The sequence below is a fragment of the Nycticebus coucang genome, chromosome 11 (genome assembly GCF_027406575.1).
Source record: "Nycticebus coucang isolate mNycCou1 chromosome 11, mNycCou1.pri, whole genome shotgun sequence".
Classification (NCBI taxonomy): Eukaryota; Metazoa; Chordata; class Mammalia; order Primates; family Lorisidae; genus Nycticebus; species Nycticebus coucang.
This window is the reverse complement of record NC_069790.1, coordinates 54,843,834-54,859,842: the sequence shown is the minus strand read 5'-3', so window position 1 is coordinate 54,859,842 and position 16,009 is coordinate 54,843,834. Positions and strand designations below refer to the sequence as shown.

At 38.8% G+C, this 16,009-nt stretch overlaps 2 protein-coding genes across 7 annotated transcripts in view; both read right to left on the bottom strand.

Moving 5' to 3' along the window:
- Window positions 1-16,009, bottom strand: part of SLC25A13 (solute carrier family 25 member 13) — a 187,487-nt gene that overhangs the window by 140,424 nt on the left and 31,054 nt on the right. For 4 of the 6 annotated variants that reach the window (XM_053553990.1, XM_053553991.1, XM_053553994.1 and 1 more), the window contains one exon: window positions 9,460-9,602. In XM_053553990.1, coding sequence (XP_053409965.1) covers window positions 9,460-9,602 — 143 coding nt within the window. Of the gene's footprint in view, window positions 1-8,851; window positions 8,905-9,459; window positions 9,605-16,009 lie in introns of those variants that run through there. The other 2 variants (XM_053553992.1, XM_053553993.1) reach the window with 2 other exon arrangements.
- LOC128560402 (zinc finger protein 160-like) lies at window positions 4,828-7,551 on the bottom strand. Its single transcript, XM_053553996.1, has one exon. It carries the CDS (start codon window positions 6,772-6,774, stop codon window positions 5,314-5,316), a length of 1,461 nt encoding a protein of 486 aa, XP_053409971.1. The 5' UTR covers window positions 6,775-7,551; the 3' UTR covers window positions 4,828-5,313.

Below are 16,009 nucleotides of genomic sequence, written 5' to 3'. Positions count from 1 at the left end.
AGGGGCTGGGGGTTGGGAGAGAAGGATGAGGGAGACATTGGGGCTGTGCTGCTCAAAGAGGACAACATTTTAGTTAGATGACAGGAATAGATTCAACATAGTAAACTATTATACAACATACTGACTATAATAATACATGATACACTTGAGAATAGCTAAGAAAGATTTTTTTCTGTTTTTACCCCAAAAAAGTAAGTATGTGAGGTAACAGATGTATTAGCTTGATTCAGCCATTCCACCCTGTATACATACTTCAAAATAATCACGTTGCACATCATAAATATATATTTTAGCTCATTGCAAAATATAATAGAACAAATTAAAACAAACTGTGTACTTTAACACAGCAGGTATTTATTCCACCACAGTTGACAGTTCTAGGGACTGGAAGTCCACATCGAGGTGTCAGTAAGGCCACAGATTCTGTGCAGAGGCTCTAGGGGGGAATTGCAGGCATCTGCTGGTTCCAGGCATCCCTTAGCCTGTGATCACACAGATCTCTGCTTCTGTGATCACACTGCCTCCTCTTCCTCTTCCCTGTGTCTATGTCAAATCTCCCTCTGCTTCTTTTTTCTTAGGAAACTTATGATGAAATTTAGAGCCCTCCCAGATAATCCAGAGAAGACCCTGCATTTTGATGTAAAACTCTGTGTGCCTTCACCTCCCCATCCTTTCCCTGTCTTTGGACCCACAGCATTTGTTGGATCTCACCAGTCACTAATCATCTTCCCAAATTGACTACTGTTCCTTGAAAAAAAAAATGTTACTTTATGTGGAAAAAATAAATTATGTAGCCACAGATTACAAAGATTATAACTTGATCTCTTTGGGTGCCATTATTCAGCCTGCTAAAATAACACAGAATTTGAACTACAGCTTCGATTCCTGGACTTGCACAGAAGAAAGGGATAAATGCTACTTTGTGCCTTTACCTAAATTTAGTCAACAAAATAAGGTCTAAGGAAGTAATTACACAGGCCAGATATTGGACTGGACCCAACTATATTAGACTGGAAATACTAAAACACAGAAGCTGGTTCTTGTACTCAAGGAACCACAGGTAGTCGATCAGTCCCTACCTAAAAATGTTTTTCAATCAACTATGACACCTGAGTCAGCACAGCTGAAATTATCTTTAAGTCCTAAAGTCATCAATCTACAGATAGTTTTCAAGTATTTATAAGGTAATATACCCAAATCCCTCTGGTCGGTCAGGTAACATCCCAAAAGAGCCCATCCAAAGGAAAAGAGCCAGGCCAGCCCTTCCCCACCGTGCAGTGTGTGCTGCACTTGCTGGGCCAACATATGGCTTCAGCCACATAATTCTTTTCAAGAAACAGTAGTTGGTTTGGGAAGATGATCTGTGGCTGGTGAAATGTGACAACTGTTATGTGTCCAAAGAAAGGGAAAAGATGGAGAAATGAAGGCATGTAGAGTTTTACTTTGAGAACAGATGCACGCATACGCCCATCTGTGAAGTAAATACTGAGAAGGGATGTCGTCTGGGCTAGGGTTAGGGGAAATGGCGTGGGAACATCTCCTGGGCCTCAGGACTCAGGTAGGACTAGGCTCAAAGACTGGTCCTGTGCTATGCTAGTGGCTGGGTAAGCTCAGTATCTCGGAGTTGTTGCTCAACCGCTCAGAAGGAATTATCCTAATATATATGGTGAGTCATAACCTTGGTATCATTAGATCCACAAATCCCTCTCTTCTAAGGTCTAAGGAAGTAATTAAACAGAAGGGGAAAATGTCATCACATGAAGATACTGACTCCAGTATTACCCACGGTAGAAAACAATAAACTAAAAGAATTCCATAAGGGTGGGAGTTCACAGAGTATGGTACACCAATTTGACAGAAAATTATGATAGCCATTTAACATTTAATCTGAACAGCATAGGGAAACATGAAATGCATTCTAAAAGGTTAAAAATGTATTTCAGAAATATATTCTAAAAGATTATAGAAGTATTTGATGGGAGAAGTTGGCTAATGGATACAAAGTTACAGCTAGACGGGAAGAGAAAGTTCTAGTCTTCCGTAGCGTAGCACCGCTGGGAGAATATGGTTAACAATAATTCAGTGTGTATTTTCAAAAAGCTGGAAGAAAAGATTTTGAATAGGCACAACAAAGAAATAGTAAATGCTCAAGATGATAGTTATGCTAATGACCCTGAATTGATCAATATACATTGTACACATATCAAAATAACATTCTATAGTTCGGAAGTATGTGATTGTTACGTATCAACTACAAAAACAAGGGAAAAAATAAATCAGATGTTCACTGGTTTTGCAACTAAAAAAAAAGTTATACGGAAAGGATAAAGGCCATCTAATATTTTCCCTGTCACAGTAAAACACTGAGATTTAAGGTAATACAAAATCTAAAAGAAAATGTCAAACTGAAGAGGACTGTGAGATGATCGGAACACTGAAACGGCAACAACCCTGGAACCAGGCGGGTCTCAGCCCAAAATCGCAAGAGTCCCGAGAGCTTCAGTTACCTCATCTACAAAACCAGGGAAACAAAGCCAACCTTTGACATGTATTATAAGTTTCTGAAAAACCATGTAAGTTATGTTGTATTTGTAAAATATTTGTTCTATTGCAGCAACCTAATAAATTCAAAGCTACATTTTTTGAAATTATGTGTTTAATAAAAGCATGTGTCAATGGGAAAGGAAAATAACAAAGAAGGCAAAGTTCATCTAAAGGCACTCTACTTACATCAAGTTAATGCCCATAAGTGTGTTAGTATATTTGGGCAATTTTTACTGAGATATACAATTTTAAAAAATAAATAAAAATACAGGAAAAAGCCTGTAATGTATAATTTTAAGGGCAATGTCATTCTGAACTTTTTATTTCATTACACTATATATTTCCCAGCTCTTTCAACTGAAAAGTCAAAGAAACAGTCATGTCCTGGTAATAATAAGCCAGTGCCCAGAGTTTGTTTCTAACCACCATTCCCAAATAAAAATACTCAGAGCTTCTTAGAAAAAAAAAAAAAAAAAAAGTGATTTCCAGGTCAGAGGCAGCAACACTCCAAAGTGAACCTAGAACATCTTATTTGTTGAAAGCCAGGAGCACTCAAAGGCAGAGGGAAAGAAGCCAGTTGAAGGGCTCTCAATGACCAGATTGGGATAATTTGAGTGTCTAAGAAAACAACAGTAATGGGTTATAATGCCTTAAATTAAAAATAAATCCATGAATTTAGATTGATATAAAAGATTAAGAGAGAAAGAAAAGAGGATAGAGGGAGGAACCCTTGTCTTTAACAAAGAATGCCGAGCATACATACTGCATAAGAGAATGAGAAAATTTAAAACTTTGGCTAGGCATGGTGGCTCATGCCTGTAATCCTGGCCCTCTGGGAGGTCAAGGTAAGTGGACTAAGGTAGGTGGACTGCTAGAACTCAGGAGTTTGAGACCAGCCTGAGCAAGAATGAGACCCTGTTTCTACTAAAAACAGAAAAAACTAGCTGGGCATTGTGATGCGCGCCTATAGTCCCAGCTACTCAAGAGGCTGAGGCAAGAAGATTGCTTGAACCCAAGAGTTTGAGATTGCTGTGAACTGTGATGCCATAGCACTCTACCCAGGGTGGCAGAAAGGGACTTTGTCTCAAAAAAAAACACAAAACCCCACAAAAATTAGCTGGGCATCATGGCAGGCAACTGTAGTCCCAGTGACACAGGAGGCTGTGGCAAGAGAATCACTTGAGTCCAGGCTATGGTTATGGTGAGCTGCTGAACTCTGTCCCCAACAACAGAGGGACTCTGTCTCAAAAAAAGAAAAAAGGAAAATCACCACTTCCTAAACATTTATATAGTAACTGCTTCAGGAAAGGACCATCATGGATGCTAAAACCACTGGGTAAAAAGTTGCTAGAGAAATAAGATATCCACGTGATCTCAAAGTATTACCCCACAAATTATCTACTAATTATATAACAATAAAAAAGGCCACCTTTAGGATGGAAACGTCTGCTGGACACTACCAACACCAAGAGAGCAAACTCAGCATCTTCAATGCTGGGACAACATTGCCTTCTGAGGAGGCACACTAGGTAATACTGAAAATCTGCTAACCTGCATACAAAAATTTACCCTGAATCAAATCACGAGGAAACAATCAGACAAGTTCAGAATGTGTGACCTTCAACAAAACAGGTAAATGTCAATATGATGAAAAACAAGAAAATGCAAGGCTATATTCTAGATTAAAAGAAAACATAACAACTAAATATGCTACAAGAAGCTTTACTAGATCCCCAATCAAAAAACAAAGTAAAGAAACATTTGGGGGCAGTGGGAAGGTCTGGTATATTTCAGTGGGGACTGGACATTATATGATATTTTCAAGGTTATTAATACTCCTATGTATTACAGTAATGGAATGGTAGTTATGCACCAGAATGTTCTAAGTCTTTTTTAGTATTATTATTATTATTAAATCATAGCTGTGTACATTAATGTGATCATGGGGCACCATACACTGGTTTTATAGACCGTTTGACACATTTTCATCACACTGGTTAACATAGCCTTCCTGGCATTTTCTTAGTTTTTGTGTTAAGACATTTACATTCTCCATTTACTAAGTCTCACATATACCCTTGTAAGATGCACCGCAGGTGTAATCCCACCAATCACCCTCCCTCTGCCCACCTCTCCCCTCCCTCTCCTCCCTTTCCTCCTTCCCCCTATTCTTAGGTTATAACTGGGTTATAGCTTTCATGTGAAAGCCATAAATTAGTTTCATAGCAGGGCTGAGTACACTGGATACTTTTTCTTTTTTTTTTTTTTTTTTTTTACTTAATGCACTCCAAAGCTTTAATTCTGAGAAAATGCCTTTCTACGTTAATCACATTGTCCTATTAACAAGTTGTTTCTCCAGAATGAAATCTCTGATGATGTTCAAGGTAGGAATTGTCACTGAAAACCTTGCCATGCATGTTTTATCTACTATATTTGAAAGGTTTCTCTAGTCATGGAGAACACTAAAGTTAACGGCCAGACTCGAGTTACATGTGTAAGGTTTCTTTGTAGTAGGAACTCTCCAATGATGATGTGCTAAGCATGAGTTTGGACTGAAAACCTTTCCACATTCATTACATTTATAAGGTTTCTCTCCAGTAAGAATTCTCCGATTATACATAAGATATGAATTTTGACTGAAGATCTTGCCATATTCATCATTCCTGTAAGGTTTCTCTCCAGTATGAATTCTCTAATGATTTGCAAGGTGAATTCTGCCTGAACACCCTGCCATATTCATTTATAATGTTTCTCACCAGTATGAATATATTAGATGTCATGCAAGGCGTGAATTGCGACTGAAGACCTTTCCACATTCATAACATTTGCAAGATTTCTCTCACCATGAATTCTCCAGTGCTTTCCTAGGGATGACTTGCTACTGAACATTTTGCCACATTCATTACATTTGTAAGGTTTTTCTCCAGTGTGAATTCTCTGATGTTTTGCAAGGTGTGAACTACGATTAAATACCTTTCCACATTCATTACATTTGTAAGGTTTCTCTCCAGTATGAATCCTCCAGTGATGTGCTAGGGATGACTTCTGACTGAACATGTTGCCACATTTGTTACATTTGTAATGTTTTTCTCCAGTGTGAATTCTGGCATGTCGTGCAAGTCCCGTACAGTCACGGAATACCTTTCCACACTCTTTACATTTGTAAGGTTTCTCTCCAGTGTGAATTCTCCAATGTCGTCCAAGGATTGAACTTGTGCGGAATAGCTTTCCACATTCATTACATTTGTAAGGTTTCTCACCTGTGTGAATTCTTTGATGCTGTGCAAGGGCTGAACTTTCACGGAATACCTTTCCACATTCATTACATTTGTAAGGTTTCTCTCCAGTGTGGATTTTCTGATGCCGTGCAAGCCGTGAAATGTAATTGAAGACCTTGCCACATTCATTACACTTGTAAGTTTTCTTTACAGTGTGGAATCTTTGATGACTTCCAAGGCTTGATTTTTTGTTGAACACCTTGGCATATATATCACATTTAAATCGATTCTCTTCCTCATGCATTATTTGATCAATATTGATATGCAACCCTTCATTAAAGGACTTCTCCCACGCCGTACATTTGTGATGTTCTGTCACTATCTGTGGTTTCTTTCTTTGTGGGAATAAATCCATAAGTTCATACTCATGTTCATGAGAAAGGTAGGGTTTCATAGTAGAAGGAATTCTGTGGGATGGGGAAACCAAGAAATCACTGTTGACAGATGGCTCCATGGGATGACATTCGTAAATTTTCTCTTTAATCTTAAATAGCTGCAGTTCTGATAGATGTGATTGGGTGTTCAATCCCACCTGATTATTAAGAAGCTTGTTTTCTGAACCCCTCCAATCATGTTGATCTCTTTTTCCAGTGAGATTTCCTTGACGGGTCATACGGACTCCACTGCAATGTCTTTCATCATCTCTCCACTGACACTTAAACTTATGAATATTCTTCTGGATTTCCCTAAAGCAAAAGCCTTCAATGTCATGGTTTTCATTCCTTTCCAACATCATGGTGGGGGATATTTCTTCTATACTACCATCCTCTTCAGGTGGCAATTCATTTATCACACATATAGAAGAGATACCCAGGGAGACCAGGTTCCTATAGTTCTCCAACATCACGTCCCTGTATAAAGCCCTCTGAGCAGGGTCCAGGCACGTCCACTCCTCCTGAGAGAATTCTATGGCCACATCTCTGAATGTCAAAGGGTTCTGAGTAAGAGCCATTTCTGAATCCTTTTCTTTCCTCTTCTGGGCTTATTCTTCTGTAACTGAGTTCTTTAGAAGTCAATCAGGATGGCATCTGTTCCAGTCAGCGGCTTCCTGTTTGCGGGAACCTGCGGGGGAAGGCGATACTTTTTCTTCCATTCTTGAGATCCTTTACTAAGAAGAGTATGTTCCAGCTCCATCCATGTAAACATGAAAGAGGTAAAGTCTCCATCTTTCTTAAAGGCTGCATAATATTCCATGGTGTACATATACCACGATTTATTAATCCATTCGTGGATCGATGGGCACTGGGCTTTTTCCATGACTTAGCAATTATGAATTGGGCTGCAATAAACATTCTAGTATAAGTCTTCTGAGTATATACCTAGTAGAGGAATTATAGGATTGAATAGCAGATCTCTTTTTAGATCTGTAAGTGTTCTCCAAACATCTTTCCTAAAGGAATGTATTAGTTTGCATTCCCACCAGCAGTGTAGAAGTGTTCCCTTTTCTCCACATGCAGGTCAACATCTCTGGTCTTGGGATTTTGTGATATAGGCTAGTCTCACTGGAGTTAGATGATATCTCAAAGTAGTTTTTAGATCTGCATTTCTCTGATGATTAAAGATGATGAGCATTTTTTCATATGTCTGTAGGCCACGCGCCTCTCTTCTTCAGAGAAGTTTCTCTTCAAGTCCCTTGCCCAGCCTGCGATGGGATCCCTTGTTCTTTTCTTGCTTATATGTGTTCTAAGTCTTAAATGAAGATAAATGCTGAAATATGATGCCTACAATTTTTACTTAAATCCAAAAAAAAAAAAAAAAAAATTACACGAACATATGTGTTTATGTGAAGGATATGTGTATGTAAAAAGAAAGCACAACAATGGTAAAAATGTCAACATTTAGTCAATATAGATGAAGAGTCTAGAACAGACTGTGTGCTCACTGGATTCTCTGATTTTTTTCTGTAATTCCAAATTTACCAAGTTAGAAAAAAAAAATGGATCTCAAACACTGAGTCAGATAATTCATGTTCCATGTGAGCTTGGTCACACTTCCTCTGAACCATGAGCCACTACAGGGGGCAACAAGGCAACCAAATTTCCCACAGAAAAATGTTTGCTGGACTTATTATGTTCTATACAGCGGTAGCTTCAACAGACTAGGATGAAGTTAGCTTCAGCCTCTCATTGCACCACCCCAGAGATCCTCTGTGAAGAAAGAAAGGTTTATTCATACATTACATTTTCCGACCAAGTAAAGAATCCCATTTGGGGGTGAGGATAGAAAACAAAGTCAACAGGGTTTAAAAACAAAAACAAACAAATGAACTTCCATCACAGGAACAAAGACAGAAGGCTTAATCCAACAATCCTCCAGGATACTGCGGCAAGTCCGTCTGCCAAGTCCTTTCCTGCTCCCACCCAATCTTCAAGGCCTTCATTTTACAGGAGGTTATTTCCATAAAAAATGGGGTGACAGGTGCATAAATAGGAAAAGTGAAAGGCTGCTGAAAACAAGCACTTATGAGACATAAAGAAGTTTTAGACGGCTCTCATCTCAAACCACTGCACATGGGGGACTCAGACACATGAAGATTCCAACATATGGAGAAAGCTCAAACCTACAGAACTTCACTCCAGAAGGGCAGGAAACTGCATCTGGCATGCTGCAGAAGGCTGGGTCTCCTTCAGGTTACAGAGAGAAGGCTAGTTCTCATAGATTATACTGGGCTTACTAGTAGACAATAGTGTTTGTATTTGTAAGAGTCTGAAGGCTAAAATTCTATGCTTAATGGTAAAAGCCATTTACAAGAAGACTGATAGAGAAAAAGAAATTCAATCACATTTTGCAAAGCTTCTTATTTAATGCTACATGGTGGCATCTCTCCTCCAGCTTTTGTAGAATGCCTTTCTTGGGGATTTGGAACCATCATATTATTCTGTCTGCTAGATCCGTATCATTTAACTTTAGGTAACATTTTTTAAAGCTGATTTGAGCGGAAAGAAAGATTATAGAAAGTTAAGTCCATAAATTATGCTGTATGTTGACTCACAATTTTATAGCTGCTCTGAAAAATATCAAATACGTACAAATGCTCTTGTGTATCTTCACAACACTCCACATCAATTACAGTAATAGTTCTCTGAAAGTACAGTAAAAAAAATACATATATAGAGCTGGGCCCAGTGAGTGGCTCATAACTATAATCCCAGAACTCTGGAAAGTTTATGTGTGAGGATCACTTAAGCCCAGGAGTTTAAGACCAGCCTGGAGCCCATAAGGAGACTGGGCCTCTACAAAATTTTTTGAAAATTAGCTGGTTGCAGTGGGGCACGCTTATAGCCCTACCTACTCAGCAGGCTGGAGCAAGAGGACTGCTTGAGCCCAAGACGTGAAGGTTACAATGAGCTATGATCATGCCACTGGAGTCCAGCCTGGGCAACAGAACAAGACCCCACCTCTACAAAGTAAAATGTGTAAAATACATAGCATATAGACCCCCCCAACTGTGAAATGACCATTAAAGGAAATGCTACGGGTATTATTTCTAAAGCAATACATTAACATTAATAGGTACAAAAAATGCTCTTAAAGGATGGGAAAGTTATTATGTATATTTAATGACTTCCTGATCACTAAAGCCAAAAAAATTTTCAAACAAAAAAAAATTAAATATCGTAATGGAAAAGAAACATACCCATCTTTGGTCTGATCCACCACTCCACTTAAAAGTTCCACCGTCTTTGGATTAGGCTGGCTTTCTCCAAAAATGTTCAAATATCGAGTGACAAAGTCATTGGGAGACATGAAAAACTCACCATTTTTTTCGATGCTTGCATACTGTTAAAAAATTAAAAACAGGAATTACATTTCACATATTTGATTCTCAAAAATACACTCATATATCATGGGATCAATATGTGAAAAAACTGAAAACATTCAAATGATAAAATATCAGATATGATAATGTACTCTTCACAATGACCCTTACCTCCCATTACTTCAAAAACACCTTAAGTTTGTCAAGTCTTATGTTTTTATCAGTGGTTCTCAATTGGGAGCAATTTTTTCCCCACAGGGGACATCTGGCAAAGTCTAGTGACAATTTTGATTGCCATGGCATGAGAGGAAGGTGCTGCTGACTTCTAGTCGGTGGAGGTCAGAGATGTTGCTAAACATTCTACCCCCCCACAACAGAGTTATCTATCCAACCCCAAAAGTGAACCGTGCTGAGGTCAAGAAACACTGGTTTACAGAAATTAAGAGACACAAATTATGTATTCTTCTTTAGCAAAGACATACCTCTTTTTAAAAGTGGAATTAATTATGAAGTCACAGAGGAAAACAACTTAATGATTTTGCCCCACTCCGGCTTTAAGGACATCAGTGATACAAGCAAAGCTAGAAAGTGAACTATTAACTGTGCGGCTTCCTGGGAATTTCATGGAAGCAAACGCTGAACACAGAACTAGTCAGTGTCCCCTCTAGAGCACTGTCATCCAGAAATGGCCAATACGAATCAGGTGGCACGCGATGCTTCTTCCCAGGTCTCGCCTTTAGTGTGACACGTTCTTTCTCATCTAAGAGGGCACCCACTGATGACTGTTCCGCAGAGTTCCCAAGGGCTGATATGCAGAGAAACAACACAGGGATCATGTGGTGTCGCTATGCAGCTACAAGAACAGCCTGGCTAGGACAAGAACCTTATTAGTAGCCACAGTGAGAGCGGTGAGCTTCAAGGCAGCATTGCCTCTCCCTCTGTCAGCCACGGGGGCCTGGGCTGTGCCTCTTACCACCTGAATAGCCTCAGATAAGTAACTAAAGCTTTCAGGGCCTCTAGTTCCTCATCTGTAAAATCAGTAGAACGTTATCAGCTTCATAAGACTGATGCTAGAAATAAATAAGATGATCACATACTATACTTGGCACAATGTCCTATACACAATAAGTACTTTACAGGCCGGGCATGGTGGCTCACGCCTGTAACCCTAACACTCTGGGAGGCCAACCTGGGTATACTACTGCTTGAGCTCAGCTGTTTAAAACCAGCCTAAGCAAGAGAGAGACCCTGCCTCTACTAAAAAAATAGAAAAACTAGCTGGGCGGAGTGGGCACTTGCCTGTAGTCCCAGCTACTCGGGAGGCTGAGGCAAGAGGATTGCTCAAGCCCAAGCGTTTGAGGTTACTGTGAGCTATGATGACACCAGGGCACTCTACCCAGGGTGAGAGAGTAGGATTCTGCCTCAGAAAAAAGAAAAAAAAAAACAAAGAAAACAGTAAGTATTTTATACATGTTCTATAGTGTTGTTTTTCAATGAACATTTTCTAGTATAGTTCAAAAGAAAGGCTCAAAGACGGCCAAGCAGTTCTACTATTCTTCAATTAGCTTTCAATTTAGCTTTGAGGACACACACAAGAAAGAATTATATTTTGATTTTCCTGAGGAAAAATAAGCCTGAAATATAAAGGAAATGTCACAGCTAATTACAGCAATCCTGTAACTCAAAGTTATACCTGCGTTTGCTTATGACAGTGAATAATTAATGTATTTTAAGATATAATTTAAATTTTCTTCTACCAGTAAACATTTAGATTTTTCGTTTGTTATTTTTTTAAATAAAGATAAGGTAGCAAGCTTTGTATATAACATTTGTCCAAGTTCCTGGCAATTTTCAGGCCAGACACCTAATCCTAGCGCTCTGGGAGGCTGAGGTAGGAGGACCACATGAGTCAGGAGTTGAGGTTGCTGTGAGCTATGATGACAACACTGCACTCTAGCCAGAGTGATAGAGTAAAACCCTGTCTCAAAAACAAAAACACCAAATTCCTGGCAATTTTCAAAGGCTAGAGTCCAGGAAGAGAAATCGTTGCATGAAGGGAGAGGAACCTTAAGGCTCTTGGTGCTTATTATCACACTACTCTCCAGAAAGGACTGTACTAGTTTACACTCTCACATCAGTGTACAGACAGCCCTTTCCCCTCCTTTGTCTATCACATTTGTTGCAAATATTTTTCCAGTTTGATATTTTCATATAATTGAGTCTGTAGATTTTTTTTCTCCTTTGCAATTTTCCTCTGCTACTTTTCTAAGCTTAGAAACTAATCTTTCCTCATTTCAAAACTAAATATCCACTCAGTTTCTCTTACCCTTTTTTTTTTTTTATTTTGGAGGCAGAGTCCTTCTTTTTCCCCCAGTAGAGTGCCATGGCATCACAGCTCATAGCAACCTCAAACTAACTCTTGGGCTCAAACAATTCTCTTTCCTCAGCTACCTGAGTAGCTTGGACTACAGGTGCCCACCCTACTATTTACCTTTAAGTTTTAGAATATCAGCAATTTATTTGGGGAGGTGTGGTCTGAGGGAAGGATACTCCAGCTTTAATTTTTCCCATTTAATGTCTTGGTTGTCCCAGACCACAAATCAAATCATTCTCCTTCCCCCAGTCATGAGGATGTTAAGTTTATCACACACTAAACTGGCATATGGTCGCCAGTGAAAGGCTGGGCAAGTCAGCTCCATCTCCAGCACTGGTGCCAAATGAGTTGGCAATGGTTTCCTGGGGCCAGCCCCTATCCTGAGACTCCTGAACACTCCTACACATGCCCGGATGCACTGACAGCTCGTCGTCACTGCAGTAGGAAGTGTTTCAGGACTAGCCTTTTCAGCTCACTTGTCTACACTTCCAAGATTACATGCATCTTAACTGCTCCAACTAAAGGGAAAACTGTGTCAGGACAGAATTTTCTTCTGTCTTTTTCACGACTATATCCTCAAATTCCCAGACTGGCTACTGGCATATGGTGAAACATGATCAATAAATATTTTTCAAATAAATTAAAGGTTAAAAAAAATTGTCGTGTTACTTTACTATCAGAAGTTTTCTTGGCCACAATCACTCTGATTTCTCCAAATGACCTATGTAGAATCATCATCAAGTGGCTGTCCCTAAAAAAAATTCCATTGAAAATGCAAAACAAAACTGTGATGCAGTATGACGACTCACCTATAAGATAATGAAAAAGAATAAAAAATGTCCACAAAACTGTGGAGCAAATATTCCTCTCACACACTGGTGGCATGAGACTAAATGGGTAAACCATTTTAGAAAAACGCTGGGCAGTATTTGCTATAACTGAACTTGTACTGAACTACAAATAAAGCAATTTCAATCACAGGTGTATCTCTAAAAGAAATTTCTGTGTGGATACCCCGAACATACTGCAATGCCCAGAGCATCATTATTTGTAATAGCAAAAAATAAAACAAAACAAAACAAAAAAAACCTAAAATACAAATGCAAACAACAATAGAATACATATTATAACTGGAGTGGGTTGTTATTCACACAATAGAATACGACACAGCAATGAGGAAAAAAATAATTAAAAAAATTATACAAAAAAACCTCCAATGAAACATGACAACATAGATTAATCTTACAAATCAAGCAAAAGAAACCAGACATAAGAATACGTACCATATAATTCCATTTGTATGCAGTGAAAATAACTGGCAAAACTAATATAGCTAGTTTTAACACATAGCAACCAGAAGCCAGACAACTGGGCAGGCTTCGGAGGGGATCTCAGAGGGCTGCTGGGGTGCTGATGAGACAGGGGTGATCATTCTGTGAACATTCATGCAGATGTACAATAGTGATCTGTGCGCTTGATTTATGCCCCAATGGTCGACATTTTAAAAAGTCAGTGAGATATTTTATCAGTCTGTTTTTTAGAGGTGATAAAGAAATCATTTCTGAAATATAACAACATGTCCAGCAGGGCACAGTGACTCAGGCCTGTAATCCTAGCATTCTGGGAGGCTGAGGCAGGAGGATTGCTTGAGTTCAGGAGTTTGACACCACCCTGAACAGCAAGACCCCATTTCTACTAAAAATAGGAAAAACTGGAAATTAGCTGGGCCAGTGATGCATGCCTGTAGTTCCAGCTACTTGGGAAACTTGTGATGCCACTTTAGCCTGGGTGACAGAGGGAGCCTACATTGCCCCTCTCCCCCAATATACACATAGACACACACACACTGTACTTATAAGAACATGTCCATTTGGGCACAGTTTTCTTCAGTTTGCAAAACCAGCTCATCACCAAAGCTGCAGTGGCCTGCTCTGTGCTATCAGTAAACACGTCAATGGTTGTTGTGGTATCAATGATCATATCAACAGTTGTTCCTTAGATAGATAAAAAGAGGCAGACCACAATAAGGCTATTACTGGGGTCTTGACCAACACCCTTTAAGGAATGAACCACTCCTTAAAGCTACCATTTCTTTAGAATGTCATGAATCTTTCTTTGGGAATATGTTTTCCAAGTGATCTGCAGCCATCCTCCCTAACAATTATAGGGAGTTCTAATATGATTAAAGATATGCTTACACAAAGGGAAGGGTTTTAGGATTCTCTGCACAATCCTGTTATAATACTAATTGTCACTGGCATGGAACACCACCACACCCAGTGATGATAATAGTGAAGGGAATCACAGATGAACAAAAATCATTTTACAGCAAAGACATTTGCATCAAAATGTTTATTGCAGCCCAATTCATAATTGCAAAGACATGGTGCCCATCAATCCACGAATGGATTAACAAATTGTGGTGTATGTATACCATGGAATACTATGTAGCCTTAAAGAAAAATGGAGACTTTATATCTTTTATGTTTACCTGGATGGAGCTGGAACACATTTATCTTAGTAAAGTATCTCAAGAATGGAAGAAAAAGTATCCAATGTACTCAATACTATTATAAAACCAATATATAAATATTTACATATTCATACCAATGATACAACACAAATATAGTCCAGAAAGAAAGAGGGGAGAGGAGGGAAAGGGGAGGAGAGGAGACGGGCAAGTGGAGGGAGGGTATTCGGTGGGATCTCACCTAATGTACACAACGTAAGGGCACATTTCAAAACAAGTAAGATATATTATAAATATCTCACCACAAAAAGAAGTGAGTGATAGTTACGGTAATTAGTTTTATTTAAGCATTCCACATTGTATATCAAATCACCACACTGTATACAGTTATAATTTAATAAAAATTAAGTTAAAAAATTAAATAATCATCTGATTATAAAAAAACAGAAATTCAAAAATTCATACCCTGTTCCCCGAAAATAAGACATCCTCCGAAAATAAGACCTACTTACAGGAAAGATAAGACGTCCCCTGAAAATAAGACCTAGCACATCTTTGGGAGCACACCTTAAAATAAGACACTGTCTTATTTTCAGGGAAACAGGGTATTTCTATTATTGAAAAAATAAATAAAAACACATAGAGATTTTTCTTAAAAATAATTAACAGTGAAGGGAATCAGGAGGAACCCAGCCCTGCAAGGCATGCTCCATAAGGGCAGGGTCCCCTCCAGCCTGCTCATCACCAGTGATTTTGGATTAAAGCTGTAATAATGAAACAATTATTATTGTTATAGTCCATAAGCTACAAAATGAGCCAGGTAAGAACCATAATCACCCAGCTGTCCACTTTTGCCCTGAATCACTTACATCTCGTGGTAGAAGGGCAAATTCCCCCCAGGGGTGTCCAATCTGCAGCCTGCGGGTCACATGTAGATTATCTGAGGACCATTTTGTTTATCTGTGGTATTGGATACTGCAAAAATATGCACAGACTTGTTTTGGATCATCAGCTGTCATTAGTGTTGTATATTTAATATGTGGCCCAAGACGAGTCTTATTCCAATGGGCAGTAGAAAAGGTTGGACGCTTCTATGCCAAGACTGCTTCCAACCACTGAGAAACCTTGAGCATGCCAGGTCACTGCATCGGAGCTCTCTTTAGCTAGCTTACTTGTTATAGCAATATGATGGAGCATAATTAAGAATTTGAATCTGAATTGGGTATTATGTTATTAAGGAATTACTATATATTTTATTAGGTACACAAAGGTACATGGCCATGATGAATTATGGTGGTACCCACCTTATGCTGAAATACATCAGCAAATACAAGTACATACATATATACATAAACTAATGACAATTATTACTTTAAATTAGGTGCTAGTCACGTGGGTGTTCAGGGTATTATTCTACTTTCTGTATGTTTGAAAACGGCCACAATAAAAAGTTTAAAATAGAATTTGAAATCATAAATGGTCAATATATATACCGCTACTGACCATAAAATGAAAATTTAAAGATACAATTTTTCAACTAACCAGTGGCAGAAAGGTTTTTCTGTTGCTGCTGTATTTAATAA

Bases quoted from the DNA above. Each gene is read 5' to 3' on its own strand.
- LOC128560402 (XM_053553996.1), bottom strand. From the start codon at position 6,774: ATGGCTCTTACTCAGAACCCTTTGACATTCAGAGATGTGGCCATAGAA.